Here is a 19456-nt window from a genome sequence, read left to right as displayed (position 1 = left end):
ACACCAAGAGCTGAAGTTGTTTCCCTTGGTTTGATTGTGACTTTGCTAAAAAATGACCACTTTTGTATTATTAGGAATTATTGATGAGCCATGTAGTTCCTTGCAAATTAATTGGTCATCAAATAAAATAGGTGGACACCCCGTAAGATTTATCTCAATTAATATGGAAAGTAAAAATGTTATCGGGTCCTTTCGCACCCTGTTTTCACACAGTCACTTGTTTCTATCCATGGGAAGGTCGACTATCCATATATAATAGATAGTCGACCTTCCCATGGATAGAAGCAAGTGCCTGTGTGTTTTTATACAGATTGAATTAATATATAGATTTGCTTTAGATGTATTTATCAAAATATTTATTATTTTATGAATAGTTAAATAAATTTTTTTTTGTTTTTAGTCGATTTAAAATTAATAATTGGTAATTATTTAAGATTTACACTGTTAAATTGGTATTTACAAAATTATGCTGCACGAATGTTGGAAACTCAGACCAACTGGAACGTTCTATAGAATCAATTAGGACCATTTATAATGATAACTCAGACTTTATAATGATACATTTTTGTAACTCAGACAAAGTTTCAAAAGAGGATTTGAATTAGTTAAATGAATCATTATACATCTTAAGTCAAAAGAGTGTTACACCTTTTGGAAATTCCGCTATTTAATATTCTATATAAAAACACAGTTTTGTTTAAAATTCTACTGAAGGTATTTCTTGTCCAAATTGAATGATTTTTTTTTCATTAATTACAGAAATGTCTACAGTTTCTGGCAAAAATTATGAAATATATTTATAATATATATTTTAAGGGAAATCACTGGTTAAACCCTAATATGAATTTCTGCACGAAAAAAATCATATGGCTCTCAAACTAGTTTAACCCCACCACATTCTGTATGCATGAGCCTGTCCCAAGTCAGGAGATTGTAATTCAGTGGTTGTTGTTTGTTGCTGTGTAAAAAGTAAAATAATAATAATGCCAAACTGCAAGGGAAATTCAAAATGGAAAGTCCATTATAAAATGGCAAAATCAAAAGCTCAAACACATCTAACATGAGTAAGAAATGGAAAACAACTGTTATATTCCTGACTTGTAACATATTTGTTTTTCGTTCATTATTTTGTACATAAATTGTTAGTTTTCTTGTTTGAATTGTTTTACATTTGTCATTTCCGGGCCTTTTATAGCTGACTATGCGTATTGGGCTTTGCTCATTGTTGAAGGCCATACAGTGATCTATAGTTGTTAATTTCTTTGTCATTTGGTCTCTAATGGAGAGTTGTCTCATTGGCAATCATGCCACATCTTCTTATTTTCATACATAGGAAAAAATTATACTTAATTTCAATATTGAATACAAATAATGATTTCTCAGTTAAGACATGTCATAAAAATAATTGATAATAACCATAAAAATCTGTACTGTGACATTTGTGAGTTTAGCATTAAAAATTTCATCAAAATTGGACCACAAATTAGTTTTCTACAATGTTTTAAAACACATGTTTTTATATGAAATAATGGTTTTAAATTAACAGTACTAGTTGTCTTTTTTTTTGGTCATTTTTATAGTCAAAACAGTCGTCAATCGATACTCTCCTTTTATTCTTTGCATTATAGACAGTCTGACTTCTCTTCAGACACAGTCTTTTTCATTGAAGACACCAATTAAATCATTTATATACCATGTATACATGTAGTAAAAACTCATTTTATACTTCGTCTGAGTTGACTTTATAGACGGTTTGAGTGAACTTATTGATGGTCTGAGTTGTCTTCATAGACAGTTTGAGTTTGTCTTTTTTGAAGACGGTTCTGAGTTGTCCTGCACCCCACTGCTTAACCATACAAATTCCCTTTTAAGAGTTTTTAAAACACTGTTTTTCTTTTTAGCACTACTTCTTGCAACTGTAAAAGATCAGGACAAAATTGTTTTCCTAAATTACTTGTTACATCCTCAGTTCATTGAGAACAATTTTGACTGAAGCGATCAAGATACTCCTTATAAGAGTTATTTCCCTTTATAAAATTGAGAATGGAAATGGGGAATATGTCAAAGAGACAATAACCCGACCAAAGAGAAGAAAACAGCTGAAGGCCACCAATGGGTCTTCAACACAGGGAGAAATTCCCGCACCCAGAGGCGGGCTTCAGCTGGCCCCTAAATAAAAATGTGTACTAGTTCAGTGAAAATGGATGTCATACTAAACTCAAAAACATCTAAATGAACTAAAATTAAAAAAACATACAAGACTAACAAAGGCCAGAGGCTACTGACTTGGGACACGCGAAAAAATGCGACGGGGTTAAACATGTTTTGTGAGATCTCAACCCTCCCCCTATACCTCTAGCCAATGTAGAATAAACAAACACACAGCAATACGCACAGTAAAACTCAGTTTAAAAGACGTCCGAGTCCGATGTCAGAATAGGTAACAAAAGAAACTTAGCAAAATGACAATGATACATAATTTAACAAAGGACTACTAGCAGTTACTGACATGCCAGCTCCAGACTTCAATTAAACTGATTGAAAGATTATGTCTTCATCATATGAATGTATTCAACATTTAAGTGAAATGTATTAGTAACTGGTAAACCATAAGTAATAAAGACCTAGGGTATTTTGATTTGAGGTCCTTGGTCCTTTAAAAAGAAAATGCGGTCATGGTAGACATGGTCAAAGCTCGATGTCCTGTTGTAATTTTTTACTGTTTAATTTTACTAGTTATTATTACTCCTCAGAAAATATAAGAAATATCTGCAATAGATTTCTACTTTATTGTTAGTAAAGACTTGTTGTAATAAAAAAAGGTTGAAAGGTTACAGTGTCATTCAATAAGGGTTATCTCCTGGAAAGTCTAAAATAAGAAGTATGATGTTATAACTCATTTACATAGAAGAGACCTAACATCTTTTGTTGGGTAAATATCCTTACAGCAGTACAAGTTTTCAGGAATCTTTTCCAGGATTGGATAATACCTCAAACAAGCCCATCATGTTCAGAATGTAATAAACCAATGGTACTTGTTGTACAACTTTACTGTCCTTTAGATGGTTCAGTATACCACAGGACACTATATGCATTTACATGTGTCAACTGTAAGGGCAATAAGTAAGTACAATACTTTTTATTTCTAGTCTCAATATGAGAAAAGGTTAAATATTTCTTAAATTTTCTGTTCATTGCAAAACCTTTCATAATTTTGAGTCTTCAATGCTCTCAATAACTACGTACTTTATTTGGCCTGTTTAACTGTTTTGATTCAAGCATCACTGATGAATCTTTTGAAAACAAAACATGCGTCTGGCATACACAATTTTAATCCTGGTATCTATGATGAGTTTCACATAGTTCATTCATTGCACTTAATTTCCAAAGATTTTTCTGAACTTTTCCAGTTTAAACTCTATTTTATCTTTTTTTGTCCTCCCTGTTTTTATACGACCGCAAAAATTAAAAATTTTTTGGTCGTATATTGGTATGACGTTGGCGTCGTCGTCGTCGTCCGGCGTCGTCCGAAGACACATTGGTTTTCGCACTCTAACTTTAATTTAAGTGAATGGATCTCCATGAAATTTTACCATAAGGTTCAATACCACGAAAGGAAGGTTGGGATTGATTTTGGGGGTTATGGTACCAACAGTTAAGGAATTAGGGGCCAAAAAGGGGCCAAAAATAAGCATTTTTGTAACTTCCAGACAATAACTTGTGTGTAAGTGTATGGATCTCTCTGACATTGTACCACAAGGTTCCATATCACAAAGGAAAGGCTGTAATTGATTTTGGGGGTAATTGCCTCAAAATTTTAGGAATTAGGGGCCAAAAAAGGGGCAAAAAACAAGCATTTTTCTAGTTTCATGACAATAACTTGTGTGTAAGTGTTTGGATATTTCTGAAATTGTACTACAAGGTTCCATATCACAAAGGGAAAGCTGGAATTGAGTTTGGGGGTAATTGCCCGAAACGTTTAGGAATTGGGGGCCAAAAAGGGGCCAAAAATAAGCATTTTTCTAGTTTCCAGACAATAACTTGTGTTCAAGTGTATGGATCTCTCTGAAATTGTACTGCAAGGTACCATACCACAAAGGGAAGGCTGGGATTGAGTTTGTGGGGGGGATGAATCATAAGGAGGGTTAAAAAAATTTGGGGGGGGGGATTTTTTTTTTTTCTTTTTTTTTCTTTTTTTCCTTTTTTTTTTCTTTTAAAATTTTCCATTTTAAGTTGGTTATTTCTGATTAATATTTAAAAGCAAATAATAATGATATGGTAGGAGATACACACCAAACAGGATGTGTAAATTATTATCTAATAAGTATTGTGCAATAGCAAGAAATTTTCAATTGCACAGTATTGCACAATAGCAAGAAATCTTCAATTGCACAGTCATGACAGTATTGCGCAATAGCAAGAAATCTTCAATTGCACAGTATTGCGCAATACCAAGAAATATCCAATAGCACAATATTGCGCAATAGCAAGAAATTGTCAATTGTACAGTATTGCGCAATAGCAAGAAATATTCAATTGCACAGTATTGTGCAAAAGAAGATACTTCGTATAAATTGCTTATTTCTTGATCAATTTCAATGGGGTTTTATTCTTGAATTCTTGGGGTTCTTTAATATGATGAATCTAACCGTGTATTAAGTTTTTGGATTTTGGGCCCCGTTTTTAAATTGGTCCACATTGAGGTCCAAAGGGTCCAAAATTTAACTTTGTTTGATTTCATCAAAAATTGAATTATTGGGGTTCTTTGATATGCTGAATCTAACCGTGTATTTAGATTCTTAATTTTTGGTTCCGTTTTCAAATTGGTCTACATTAAGGTCCAAAGGGTCCAAAATTAAACTTAGTTTGATTTTAACAAAAATTGAATTTTTAGGGTTCTTTGATATGCTGAATCTAAACATGTATTTAAATTTTTGATTATGGGCCCAGTTATCAAGTTGGTCCAAATCGGGGTCCGAAATTAAACTTTGTTTGATTTCAACAAAAATTGAATATATGGGGTTCTTTGATATGCTGAATCTAACCATGTATTTAGATTTTTGATTTTTGGGCCCTGTTATCAACTTTGTCCACATTGAGGTCAAAAGGGTCCAAAATTTAACTTTGTTTGATTTCATCAAAAATTGAATTATTGGGGTTCTTTGATATGCCGAATCTAACCGTGTATTTAGATTCTTAATTTTTGGTTCCGTTTTCAAATTGGTCTACATTAAGGTCCAAAGGGTCCAAAATTAAACTTAGTTTGATTTTAACAAAAATTGAATTTTTAGGGTTCTTTGATATGCTGAATCTAAACATGTATTTAGATTTTTGATTATGGGCCCAGTTTTCAAGTTGGTCCAAATCGGGGTCCAAAATTAAACTTTGTTTGATTTCATCAAAAATTGAATTCTTGGGGTTCTTTGATATGCTGAATCTAACCATGTATTTAGATTTTGGATATTGGACCATAATAGGTGAATGTCCAATTTAAAATTTTTAAGTTCTTAGACCACATTCATTCTGTGTCAGAAACCTATGCTGTGTCAAATATTTAATCACAATCCAAATTCAGAGCTATATCAAGCTTGAATGTTGTGTCCATACTTGCCCCAACTGTTCAGGGTTCGACCTCTGCGGTCGTATCAAGCTGCGCCCTGCGGAGCATTTTATTTTTTTCTATACTCTTAGCTAAAGCATTCCACATTATTCAGTAATATTGATTACATGAAGTATGAAGAAAGGTGCTAAGGTCAATTTTTCTAAGGATGCAAATTTTTATATACATTTGTATGATTGCAAAATTAGTATATATTTTTTTGATGTGGTTTAGAAGTTATTGTCATATTTTGTAAGGCACAATTGTTAACTTTCTTTTTAGATTTCTTTTGTTCTAGTTGACATTCCATCATCAATATGCATTAAAGATTCTTGCAACTCGATCTGGATTGCAAATGGCAATTGTAGTCCTATCAATATCGAATGAGAGACCCAAATTTATAATGTGGCAAATGTTTTGTTTTTACTAGGTATCGAATGTTTATCTTTCATCTATTTTTATGCCCCCTCCTTGGCACTAAGTTTTACCCTTGACCGTCTGTACGTACGTATGTACGTCCCAAAAGTGGTTTCCGTTCTCTAACTTTAGTTTGCCTCAACCAAATGTTATGAACTTATACACAATGCTTATTACCACAAAACACAGATCAAATTTGAATTATGGTGGCCTCACTTTTACCGTTCTAGAGTTATGCCCTTTACAAATGGAAAAATTGCTGAATTTTTCATTTCCGTTCTCTAACTTTAGTTTGCCTCAACCAAATGTTATGAAACTTAAACACAATGCTTATTACCACAAAACACAGTTCGAGTTTGAATGATGGTGGCCTCACTTTTACCGTTCTAGAGTTATGCCCCTTTACAAATGGAAAAATTGCTGAATTTTTCATTTCCGTTCTCTAACTTTAGTTTGCCTTAACCAAATGTTATGAAACGTATACACAATGCTTATTACCACAAAACACAGATCAAGTTTGAATTTTGGTGGCAACACTTTTACCGTTCTAGAGTTATGCCCCTTTACAAATGGAAAAATTGCTGAAATATTTGTTTCTGTTCTCTAACTTTAGTTTGCCTCGACCAAAAGTTATGAAACTTATGCACAATGCTAATTACCACAAAACACAGATCAAGTTTGAATTTTGGTGGCATCACTTTTACCGTTCTAGAGTTATGCCCCTTTACAAATGGAAAAATTGCAGAATTTTTCGTTTCCGTTAATGAACAATGCTTATTACCACAAAACTCAGATCAAGTACATATTTAGGTAGCATCACTTTTACATTTCTTGAGTTATTTCCCTTTATAACATTATATGCAAGTGGGGGCATCATCTGTGTCCCATGGACACATTCCCCATTTATTTTCCTGTTATTTTGTTGTATTCAGTTTCTTATAAGATTTACCTCAAGTGTTGGCACCAGTGCCTTATCGCACCATGACTAATACTGTATCATTGTGCTATCTGAGTAGATTAAATAATAGAACGGTTTTTAAATGTGGTGCTTTTATTTTAGGGAAACTGTGCTATTTCTAAACCCAAGGTTGTTTGTATATTCATGTACATTGATGTAATACTAAAAAGAAAACTGCTGGCTGTATGAAAGCAGAATTGAATCATTTTGATATAACAATTTTGAGAGATAATGGTTCAAATATCAGTTCTTATTCATGTTATTGTTCAAATGAGATAATTATTTTTATTTTAGTACCGGTAGTCACTGTTCATAATACAATGTAATAGATCATTGCTCATAATACAATGTAATAGATCATTGTTCATAATACAATGTAATAGATCATTGTTCATAATACAATGTAATAGATCATTGTTCATAATACAATGTAATAGATCATTGTTCATAATACAATGTAATAGGCCATTGTTCATAATACAATGTAATAGGTCATTGTTCATAATACAATGTAAAAGGTCATTGTTCATAATACAATGTAATAGATCAATACAATGTAATAGATCATTGTTCATAATACAAAGTAATAGATCATTGTTCATAATACAATGTAATAGATCATTGTTCATAATACAATGTAATAGATCATTGTTCATAATACAATGTAATAGATTATTGTTCAAATATCAGATCTTTGATAGTTTCTGTTTAATTTATTCACAAATTTTAAGACTTTGGGATTAAGAGCTTGGCATATTGTACGAACGCTTTTCTATTCATGCTATTGTCGAAGAGTGTATGGTGACCCCTACATGACTGGATTATTTGTGTCATTAGCTTGCTGTATCATTGATTTCATATCTCGAGTTATTCATATTATTAGATACATCCTTTACCTTTCTAAAGAATTTCAATATTTTTCAAAGATATCATATTTTTGTAAAACAATACCCGGTACCTATTTCAAGGGAAAAAAAGCACTTTAATCAGTTGAATAACCTCAAACACTTAAACCAGTTAAATAACCTTAGAATTCAAGCTAGGATAAAATTGAGAATAGAAATGGGGAATGAGTCAAAGAGACAACAACCCGACCAAAGAGCAGAAAACAGCTGAAGGCCACCAATGGGTCTTCAATACAGCGAAAAAATCCAGCACCCGGAGGCGGTCTTCAGCTGGCCCCTAAACAAATATGTGTACTAGTTCAGTGAAAATGGACGTCACACTAAACTCCAAAACTTATAAATGAAATAAAATTAAAATTGTACAAGACTAACAAAGGTCAGAGGCTCCTGACATGGGACAGGCGTAAAAACGCAGCAGGGTTAAACATGTTTTGACTTTTGTGAGATCTCAACCCTCCCCCTATACCTCTAGTCAATGTAGAATAAACAAACACACAGCAATACGCACAGTAAAACTCAGTTTAAAAGAATGCATACTATTTGTTTATAAGCATTTTAAAGGATTATCTTAGAATGATGCACACTAGTAATTATAGGATTATTTATCCCAAAATTCAAATATAGAAAATTTTTCAACAAGTGACAGAACAAGAAATTAATTCATGAATGCACATATCACATCTGTCTAAGTTAATTGTCAGTATTGTACCCTCATGGGTTGAATATTCTTCCATGTTTGAATTCTTGGATTAGTTTTATTACATTGGCTTTTTAATCATGTTAATAAAGTAGAAAATGCATTCTCAATTTGTATTTCGTTGCAACCAATTAAGTAATTAGTTTTCTTTTGTTTTTCTTTTCAAAAAGATGGACAGTTATACGTCAACAAACACAGAGCAAAATTGAAAGTAAAGCAATAGCAAAAAAGGTATCATCTACTAAAATTGATAATGATTTGGGCGTTAAAACAGATGATTGGGGAACTGATATGGATGATTGGGGCGTTGAAACAGATAATTGGGGAACCGATGCAAAAGATTGGGGAGGAGAATCTAACCTAAATGGCCTATCTGATAACACATTGGACACAGAACAAGTAGATTCAAAAAACACTGAGTCATTTGCTGATAAAAGCAATGAAGAATGCTTAAGAAGCAATATGAATTATGATCCTCAGTTAGTAACTTGCTCAGACTTAAACATACCTTCAAAATCAAGCTTTTTAGCAAATAACACTGGTAGCATGAACAATGATGAAGAAGAATTAGTAACAGGATTATCAAATATAGAAGTTGATGGTACTGAGAATTCTATGAATGTCATAGTAGAAGATGATATGGTTGATACTGACCGATTAAATGAGGTGATGTCAGTTATAAAAGAGACAGCTAACAGCCATGTGAATCCTTTACCCAGCCAACTGTGTTTGCTTTCATTTTATGTCAGTGTTTTGGAGGAACCAGAAGATAGCTTGGATTCAGCAGAGGAAAAACATATAAAACAGTTACTAAAAAGTTATGAGAGTGAGCAAGGAGCTGTTGATGACGAGGTGCAGGCAAGGTATGAATGTTTGTTTATACCTAACTATTGATACAATCATTGGCAGTTCAATTTTTAAAGTCAAAAGGATCACAGACTAACTTAGTTTTTTAATATTTTTGAAATTTGAAACACATGTTTCTAAAGTAACAAACATTGATCCAAAGTAACAAACATTGAAAAATGACATTTAAGACAGTTGAGGACAAATTTCATTGAGCTGTTTACCGCTACACTAGAAAGTGATAAGGCATGTTGAAACTTAGTTTACCAATTAATAGGTACAGTATGCTAACAGTAAAACCAAACAACACTGAAACAAACATGAGCTGACTGTAGGAACCACATGTATTATAAAATACATCTCAGATCTGGATCAAAATATATATATGCTATATAGAAAATAAAGTTGAAATGCGTGTAATATTATACATGAAAAAGGGGGAGAATAAATAAATCAACATGCAAATCAAATAAATAATGAAAAGTAATGTTTATAAACAATTATTTCCTTTCAGAGGCAATACCGGTAGTAGTGCTGGTGAAAAATATGAGAAAGCAACTCATGTTGATAATTATTTTCATAAATTTTCCAAGAGAATAGGAAGATATCCATCACAGATAATCAGGTCAGTTTATTGAACAGGGCATTAGCTGTCATTTAGACAAAAATTAAGTACCATTTTTATTGTTTCAAACATTTATAAAAGCAGAATAATGAAATGAATTATCAGCAGTTAGTTTGGTTCAATTTGGTCAAAATAAGATCGAAAACATCGCAAATGTATTATTCACTTGCAAGTCAATAATTCAACCTCAGTTGAACCCCTATTCATATAACCATATATCTGACCTTTATCTGAAGATAGATTACGCATGCCCTAAGCGTGTTCAGTTATTTAAATGAAAAGAATGTTAACATTGCAAAGTGAAACAAGGGAGCCACTATAAAAATTGAAACTTCTTTGACCGATTCAGCCCATAAGAAATCATTCATATCTAGGTAAAATGATGATTTACATTTTTTAAATATATGAAATGAAATCAAACAGACCTGGGAAAAGCGTACTTACAAAACTCCAGATGCTTCTCTGTCTATTTATATTTATATTTATGTTTATATTGGGTTGAATGACTATCTGCAGTCTTGGGGAGGGGGGGGGGGGGGGGGGGGGGGGGTAATTTCGATGGTTAATTAGATAGCGTCTAGTCTAGAATACACACAAAATCCTGATACATTATTATGAGTCCATGCATTGTTAATTGTTTCTTTTTTGACTTTTTGTAATTTGGATTTACGTTTTAGTATGTTGTGAATCAAATTTGAGAATTCAAGTCAAATTAATTATCAAGAATTTGACAGCTAATGCCTATTTAAGTTCGGAAAAGATAACAAATCATATAGATGTATTATGTATATGTTAACAGAATTTGACTTATTTACTTAAAATAAGCTTTACGGTTCATCAGCTAATCAGTAAGCCAATATATTTGGTGATACATCAGTCTTTTGTTTTAAGTCTGTTTATTATTTAACCATTTTTTTTCCCCCCTGTAAAAGGTCCAATTCTGTTTAGAATATTAGTAATACTTTAAAAGCTTTAAAAGAAAAGTTGAATAATGAATCAAATTTGTTCAAGTATAATATGGTAAGTTGTGCACCAAAGATGTTCTTGAATTCTGTTGAGGCAGTTTTAATTTCAACATTTTTCTAGCATAGAAATAAGGAGATTGGTATGATTGCCAATGAGACAACTATCCTCCAAAGACCAAGGTCACCGTTCTTCCTTCTACAATGAGAAAAACCCATAACATATATATAGTTAGCTACAAAAGGAATGACAGAATGTGAAACAACCAATGATTCCAGATTCCTGACTTGAAACAGGTATATATATTTATGACTTTGACTTTTTCTTTAAGCTAACATGTATCCATCGGATGATGATCCTTTGAATAAACCTTTTCTAAAAGTTTATCAATTTAACATTGTTCATGTGCTAACATCTTAGAATATAGAGCTTTATGTTACAAAGTTTCTGTCTGTCATATGCCCATTGTCCTTGACCTTATCATGGGACTTTTTTGGGCATCTGAAATATTAACTTTTTATAAGCATTGATGAGTAATAGGATAATCATATTTGGTATACAGGATCCTTGCAAGTTAACTTGTCCCTCAGACAGGGTTCACCTGACCTTGAACTCATTCCATGGATCAGTGGTATAGGTTTTATAATCAAGTCAGTGTCTCAAATACTATAAGCAATAGGTCATTTATATTTGATGTATTGAAAGATTGTAAGATGTACATGTCCGACTGGTAGGTTTCATTGGACATTGACCTCATTTTCATGGTTCATTGGTCAATATTTAAGCTTTTGTGGTTTGGTCTTTCTTTTCTCAGAAACTATAAGCAAAAGATCAGCTGTATTTGGTGTAAGGTGTACATGTCCTTCTGGCAGGTTTAGTCTGACCTTGACCTTTTTTCTTGGCTCATTGGATAATGTTATTTTTTTCTGATTTGGTCTATTTCCGAGACACTTTAAGTAGTAGGGCCACTTTATTTGGTATATGGAATAATTGTTAGATGTATATGTATGTCTGGCAGGTTTTACATGTATCTAACCTTGACCTCCTTTTCATGGTTCATTTGTCAATGTTAAGTTTTCACATTTATGTGGGTTTTGCAGATATATAGGTAGAAGCAATAGGTCAACTATATGGCATATGGAATGATCGTAAGGTGTGCATCTCTGTCTGGGAGGGTTCATCTGACCTTACCACATTTTCATGATTTATTTGTCTATGTTAAGCTTTCAGGTTTATGTCTGTTGCACATGTTGCGCAGATACTATCAGCAAAAAGTCAACTTTAGTTGGTGAATGAAATGAATGCATGGTGTACAAGGTGTCTAGCAGGGTTTATATGATCTTGACCTCCTTATTATGGTCCATTGGTCAATGTTCAATTTTCCTAATTATGTCTGTTTCAGATAAAATAAACAATAGGCTAATGTATTTGTTATATGGTATATGGTTACCAGATACGAATGTGAGGTGTGTTCACGTGTCTGCTGGGTTCATCTAACCTTGACCTCATTTACATGGATAACTGATAATGTTATCTTTATATGATACTTGTAGTAAAACCTTCATGAATTCAATTATGAACAGAAAAGCAGGAGACATTTCAGCATGTGCACTCTTACACAAATAAAAAGATACGATATGATTGCCATTGAGACAACTCTGCACCAGAGACCAAATGACATAGAAGTTAACAACTATAGATCACCGTACAGCCTTCAAAATTTTTTTATTAGTTGCCATTGGCAACTAGCTTTCAATAACTGCTAGTGCTCTCAGATGGACACTTAATGTGTTTAGTGTTTTTGTTACGATCTAATCGGTGAAACATGTCTACCAAACGCCGATCTAATCGGTGAAACATGTCGACCAATAGAAGATGCAGTTTTCTTAAGTGTTGTTGTCAATTTAGCGGTGTTTTTTGTTACTGTAAATTCAGAAATTGATGCGTTCATTTATTATTGCGATTTTTGAAGAATGGACAAAAATGTGAGATTAATTATTGCGATTTCAGGAAAAACTGCATACGGATATATGTGTCTGATATCAGAATGTGAGTTCTTATTATTGCGATACTCACCCAGTCACAATATGCGCATTAATGAAAACCTCGCAATAATTTCTGATTTTACAGTATTTGTTTTTGTGCTTTTGTATTGATTTGATGAGTCAAGCCCTTGTCACTGGTTTTGTATTGCCTCAACAAAGTCATGAAGGAGAGACTTAGGGGTGCTGTTTCTGGCTTAGGGGGCAGAGTTAACAATTTGTTAAAGTTTGTGATTAGGTCAGTGGAACCACTAATGATAAGTCAATGATAATAAGTCGAATTGACACATATGTCATTTCCATGAAGATCATTAGGCCCCACCCCCTCAGTCATGGGTCTGTTGACTTTGAAACTTTTGCTTATTTGAAATGATAAAGTTTGTGATTAGGTCAGTTTAAGGGATCCACTAATGTCAATAATGTGTTGTAATCAGTTGTATTAGCATATTCAGTGCGACAGGGTTGCCATAACCAGCCAGCTTATAGCCTTTCTATAACAGAATGGTGTTGACCTTTCCAAACTGTAAGGTATAGGATCCAATGATGCAGCTGACTTGTCAATATTGGTGAACAAACTGGTGTATCCCAGTTCCTAAAAGAGAGCAGTCCCTTCCTGATAGAGGTGCACTGTGTTGTTCATCTTTTAGCCCAAGCATGTGTTGATCTATCCTAAGAAATCTCGGAAATAAAATTTGTGGAGAGAATCATAGTAACAGTCCACACATTGTTCAAGAGGTCACCATCCAACCTGTCAGAGCTGCATTCATGGCAGATAATCTTAGATGATCCACAGCTGAAGCCGATAAATGTCCACGTTGTCCAGTGGTTATCTATGGTCCATGCATTAGACGGTCTAGTGTTCCTGTTAAAGACTTTGATCAAAACAGGCACCTCATTAGTTGCAGTCTAACCGTCAAAGACAAGTGTATCAGAACAACAAGCTGAATGCTTCCTCTAAGCTAATGAACATTAGATAGATTTTTATTTGTTTGTTTTAGAAATTATTGAATATTGATATTCTGTCATTCCTAGAATATTACAGTGCAATTGTTTTTGATTGACTTTTTGTAATTGTGTACAAACTTCTGTTCAGATAAATTATTTATTTATTTGAAACCATGAAATTATCATTTTATTCAATTGTTAACTACATAACAGACTTGAGTTATTTTTTCAAAAGAATGTTGAATCAAATATTTCTCTTCTTGTGCCTCATTTAGTTAACAAGTTGAATACGCATTTATCTTGTTGTGTATAAGATACACACTTACATTCATCAAGACAGAAGCCATTTATTTGTACATGCAAAAAGAAATTTATATGTTTATATGACTTTATTTGTAAATCTTGCCTTTTTATCACTCTTTTAACTTATGCAAATTTCAAGGGTTATGGATATAATCTTCATGATGCAATACACAACAACAAAGCACACACATATAGTGATAGTGTTCCAAGTTAGAGACATTGGTTTTAGTTCAAGTTTTACTGTGTTATACTACTTGTTAGACCCAATCCTTCTGAAAAATGGACTTTACTTGTCCCTAGACAAGACTTGTCACCTTCATAAAAGTGCATAATTATGCGTCCTGATTACATAATACAGTTGCAAAATGACCAAAATAGTTTCTGAAAATTTCTTGATCTTGATTAGCAGGTCTCATATAGATTATTTGGCCCTGCCCCTCAGTCATGATCTATGGACTAAAATTTTAGCATAATTTGCATAATATAGTTTGTAAATACATGGATTAGGTCAGTTTAAGGGAAACCACTATAATTGGTGAGTTGATCAATGATATGTGGTATGCATTTCTATAAGCATTAGCACATCTCATATCCAGGAAGATTATCTTGCTAGCTCCCTCAGTCAACTGTCATGGTCAATTGACTTTGAAACTTTGGTATAATTTACATGTTAAGGTTTGATAAAGTCAGTTTAAGATGAACCATTAATGGTAAGTCAATGATATTTGGTATTCAGTTGCATTTGTACATCTCATTTCTAGGGAGATATCTCGTTTAGAGCTTTTGCATATCTTACATGTTAAGTTTGTGATTATGTAAGCTTTTAAGGGGAGTCAATAATATATGGTATAAAGTAGTACAAGGATTATCATTTCTCATTTCCACAGTGCCTTTTGTCATGGTTCATTTTCTTTAAATGTTTCACATAGTTTACCTGTTAAAGTATCGCAATTTTAATTTCAGTATTTGCATTTAAGTGTAAAAATTACATACTGTGAATTCTTTTTTTATTTCTCGTGGGTTTCTTGGTTAGAGAAAAAGATTTCGTAGTCTTTCAAAAGTCTGCATACAATCCTATAGAAAATTTGTACTACCTTGAACATTTAAATTTGTAGTTCACCTTTACCCTTGAAATCCTCAAAAATTGGTATCTCAAGAATTATAATGAATCCACAGTACAGGTGAGACATACCTCTGTGTCAATAATTTATTATAGTGTGTTCTTATGTTATGCTGTTACACAACTGTCCCAGGTAAGGGGAAGGGTTTAGTGCCACAAACATGTTTAACCCTGCCACATTCTGTATTTGCCTGTCCCTATTCAGGAGCCTGTATTTCAGTGGTTGTTGATTATTGCTGTATATCATATATGTTTTTTGTTTGTTGTTTTGTGCATAAATCAGGCCATTGGTTTTCTTGTTTTTGAATTGTTTTACATTTTGTCATGTCAGGGTTTTTCATAGTTTGCTATGTGGTATGGATTTTGCTCATGGTTGAAGGCTGTACAGTTACCTATAGTTGCTAACATCTATGTCATTTGATCTCTGGTAGATAGTTGTCTCCTTGGCTGGTAATCATACCACATCTCCTTATTTTACAGTGGTAAAAATTTTTTGTGCCTTAGTTGAAGTTTAAAAATTTTACCATAATAAAATAAGCTGTGATATGATCGCCAATGTTGTTGAATGTAAACTTGCTTTTGATTTAAGCAAATTCTGGTTTGTCATGCAAGAGTTATAGACTTTAACAGTCATATTTGACACAATATCTATATGCATAAGGGTATCCTCATGCATGTTATTCTACAAAGTCGTTTTATTTGCATCTGATTATATGCGTTCTAAATATCCCATTTTATTTTTGAAACAATTTCAATATGCACAGTAAGGGTGTACCATACACTCTTAACAGAGGCAGATTTAGGGGGTGCCCAGAGTGCCACCCCCCCCCCCCCCCCCCCTCCCCCTTTTATGGAGCTTCATTTATAGTTAATCCAGACTTTTTACTGGTTCCACCAGTATGTGGGCCCGCAAACCCCCTTTTTCAAAATCCTGAATCCGCATCTGCTTGATTGGCACAGCTGCTTATTACAAAGTTTTGAAATTGATCTGTATTTCAGAAAATGATACATGATACATGTTAGGTATTAAGCCCCAAATCTAGGAGTGAGGGCTATATTGCATTCATCATGTCTGTCTGCTCATCCATTTCTTCCAACAAATGTAATCTTCACACTCAGAACTAACTAAACACAATGACTTCATATTTGGACAGCATCCTGACTGTGATGAGTTGTAGCATGTGAGCCCTTCTGTTTCTGTCAGATACCTACTTCCTGTTTGCCAATAATTTGAATTTTTCAAATTGTTGGATAAAATGTTTTAAAGATTCACACTTTTCACAAATTGTTCAGAGTCTTATACAATTTCAGCCTATGCTAAAATTCATTGAGGTCTGACAGCATTTTGTAAATTCTGACATAATATATATTAAATATAGCTTAATCCTTCAAGCGCCACTTTCTATTTTTGATTTAGATATAATTGGAATGGAAGCCCCCTGTATATCAGCAAACCGGATACAAACTTATTTAAAGCATCACAAGGAAAATGCCACAGTTGTGGTAGTGAACTTGTATATGAGTTTCAAATAATGCCAGGACTAATAACCAAACTTAGTTTCAACAAAAAAAAAGGTGAGTTCCACTGTTAACAGTTAAAATTACAGGCAGAAGAAAATAATCTAATGATTAAAAAAAATAATTCCAATTTACTCCAGTATGTTTGAGTTATTTTTCTATGGTCTTAGTTGATTTGCTCAAAAATTGCCACAGTTCTGCAACATAAATTTTTCATATGACCAAATAAAACAGTTCAGCTTGAACCAAACTATGCCTAATATAAAAATAAGGAGATGAGGTATGATTGCCAATGAGACAACTATCCACCAAAGTTCAAATAAAGTGGATGTAAGCAATTATAGGCAACCGTACGGCCTTCAACAATGAGAAAAAGGCCATACCGTAGAGTCGGCTATAAAAGGCCCCAACATGAAAAATATGAAACAATTCAGTTGAGAAAACTAACAGCCTAATCTATAACAAAACAACAAAACTTATGAAAAACAAATAATTATGACAGACATGAACCAATGACAACCACTAAACTACAGGCTCCTGACTTGGGACAGGCAAATAAAGAACTATCAAAATCAGTTGAAAATGGCTTAAATCATCAGATCGATACAAAATCAAACATAAAGGTGTAATACCGGTACCACTATTGATTTTCCCCTATTAGTCTTTGTTAAATTTGCACTTTTCAAAAAATTGTGCAGAATTTATCTTTGTTTCAAATAAAGAAATACTTGGCAAGAGTAAAGCTTTATCCTGTCCAGTACTATAGACAAAATTTCACATAACATTTCATTGCCTATAAGAAAATAACCATCTCTGGAAGTTAAACAATCAAGTTTTCACCTCTTTTTTACCTGTGTGCAAGCTTTAGTAACCATGTAACCTCAAGTTTCCAAAATATTCTATAGAAACCCTAAATAAAAAAATAATGGTGCTTTGAAATACCCAAGATATATGTTTATGACCCAGAAATTTTTTACTGCAATGAAATGTAGGATAAATTACCTACAACTGTCAAATTCAAGGGAATATTTTTTTACGACCCTTTTTCATATGCAACCGGATGTGACGTACTATGATTTGGTGGTATTACACCTAAACACAGACCGGACCTGGCAGGGTATTTATCCATCCCTCATCCCTAACAACAAAAAGGACACTAAGTACAGATCTGAGAGTATTCGCTGTTACTGACAGCTAGTTCAAATCCAATAATAACTAATAAAAAAAATCATGTATCTAAGACTAAAATATCAATCAGTACACATCCAACATCCAATCTAATGTCTAGTTTCAAAGTTATATTTTCTTGCTTTGCAATTGAGAGTATAGTTCTAAATCACTATTACTGTGGTAAACTGTAACCATCTTGTCTGTCCATCCATCCATCTGTTCATTCATTCCTCTGTCCATCTTTAACATGCATAACATATTTCTCAGTTTCTGTTTAAAGAATGATGTGAAAGTGATTTGGAACTTTTGGTCCTTGTTCGTTTTATCAGTACTTCAAAGAATCACAATTGATTTTTTTATTCAATATTTGAAAGAATAAGTAAGACTGATTTAAATGGCTTGATAACAGACTTTGTCCTCTGTCATAGCTAACTTCTGTCTCATATTAAAACCTTATTAGCAGCAAATCTTTTGTCACATAGTTTTCAGCTTCCGTATAAAGGAATGATTTGATATTTGGTCTTGATCTTTATTATGATGAGTTGATCTGTGTAAGCAATTTTCAGGTCTGACAGGCAATTGTTTCCTCTTTGAAGGTACTTGGATTTTTTTTTTGCATAACAAGCATTGTTATTGTCATAATAATGAAGGAAAATACTTAGCAAGACATGATATGGTGCACAACTCCTTGTTTTTAAATATCATTGTATTCTATAAAAGAGCAAGGAAGTGACAGTACATAGTAAGAAGTAAGATAACCAAATCAAACAATAAACTTTATTAAAAACAATGAATTTAAGTTTGGCTTCAAATAAATAAAGTGTCCAGTGATTTTGAGCATCAACAAATGCATATAAATCCAAATTAAGTCTGGCAATAAAAACGTCACAAAATGCTGTATTGTGATATATTTATCTTTTTCTTTTTCAGGCACTGGTATAGAATATGGAACAGTAGTTATATACACATGTAAAGCAAGTTGTTGGACTGAGTCAAATAACTGTCATACTGAACATGTATTTATACAGTCAGATCCTGACCAGCATTTGTTGAAATAATTGTATAATAAAACCATCTGATGAGATAATTGCTTACACCTCTTATTCATATAGATTTCTGATAAATTGTATTCATGAATAAACATGACATATTAGCCTCTGGATATAAGAGCGGAGGAGAAATTCAGTGTTACCCTTGTCCCTCTGTATGTCTGTCCGTCCCAAAATTAGTTTCTGATCTCTAACTTTAAGTTTGCCTCAACTAAATGTAATCAAACTTATACACAATGCTTATAACCACAAAACACAGATCAAGTTCAAATTTGGGTTCTTGAGTTATGTCCCTTTAT

At 33.0% G+C, this 19456-nt stretch overlaps 1 protein-coding gene across 3 annotated transcripts; it reads left to right on the top strand.

Moving 5' to 3' along the window:
* The first annotated feature begins 3 nt into the window (after positions 1 to 3).
* LOC127709724 (programmed cell death protein 2-like) lies at positions 4 to 19195 on the top strand. 3 transcript variants are annotated; one of them, XM_052215387.1, is made up of 6 exons: positions 4 to 142; positions 2978 to 3123; positions 8747 to 9439; positions 9937 to 10047; positions 16838 to 16995; positions 19039 to 19195. In XM_052215387.1, the coding sequence occupies exons 1-6, from the start codon at positions 53 to 55 to the stop codon at positions 19164 to 19166; spliced, it is 1326 nt and encodes a 441-aa protein (XP_052071347.1). In that variant the 5' UTR covers positions 4 to 52; the 3' UTR covers positions 19167 to 19195. The 3 variants fall into 3 exon arrangements, with proteins under 3 accessions (XP_052071347.1, XP_052071349.1, XP_052071348.1); XM_052215388.1 differs by lacking the exon at positions 4 to 142 and adding an exon at positions 255 to 340; XM_052215389.1 differs by lacking the exon at positions 16838 to 16995.
* The last annotated feature ends 261 nt before the right edge of the window (positions 19196 to 19456 follow it).

This window comes from Mytilus californianus, unplaced genomic scaffold (assembly GCF_021869535.1).
Source record: "Mytilus californianus isolate M0D057914Y unplaced genomic scaffold, xbMytCali1.0.p SCAF_7, whole genome shotgun sequence".
NCBI classification, from domain to species: domain Eukaryota; kingdom Metazoa; phylum Mollusca; class Bivalvia; order Mytilida; family Mytilidae; genus Mytilus; species Mytilus californianus.
Note: the sequence above shows the minus strand (reverse complement) of the source record. Positions and strands in the feature narration are given on the sequence as shown.

Coding starts and splice junctions, on each gene's coding strand:
- LOC127709724 (XM_052215387.1), top strand. CDS start 53: ATGACCACTTTTGTATTATTAGGAATTATTGATGAGCCATGTAGTTCC. Junction 9,440..9,936: donor GATGACGAGGTGCAGGCAAG/GTATGAATGTTT, acceptor ATTTCCTTTCAG/AGGCAATACCGGTAGTAGTG. Junction 10,048..16,837: donor TATCCATCACAGATAATCAG/GTCAGTTTATTG, acceptor TTTTTGATTTAG/ATATAATTGGAATGGAAGCC.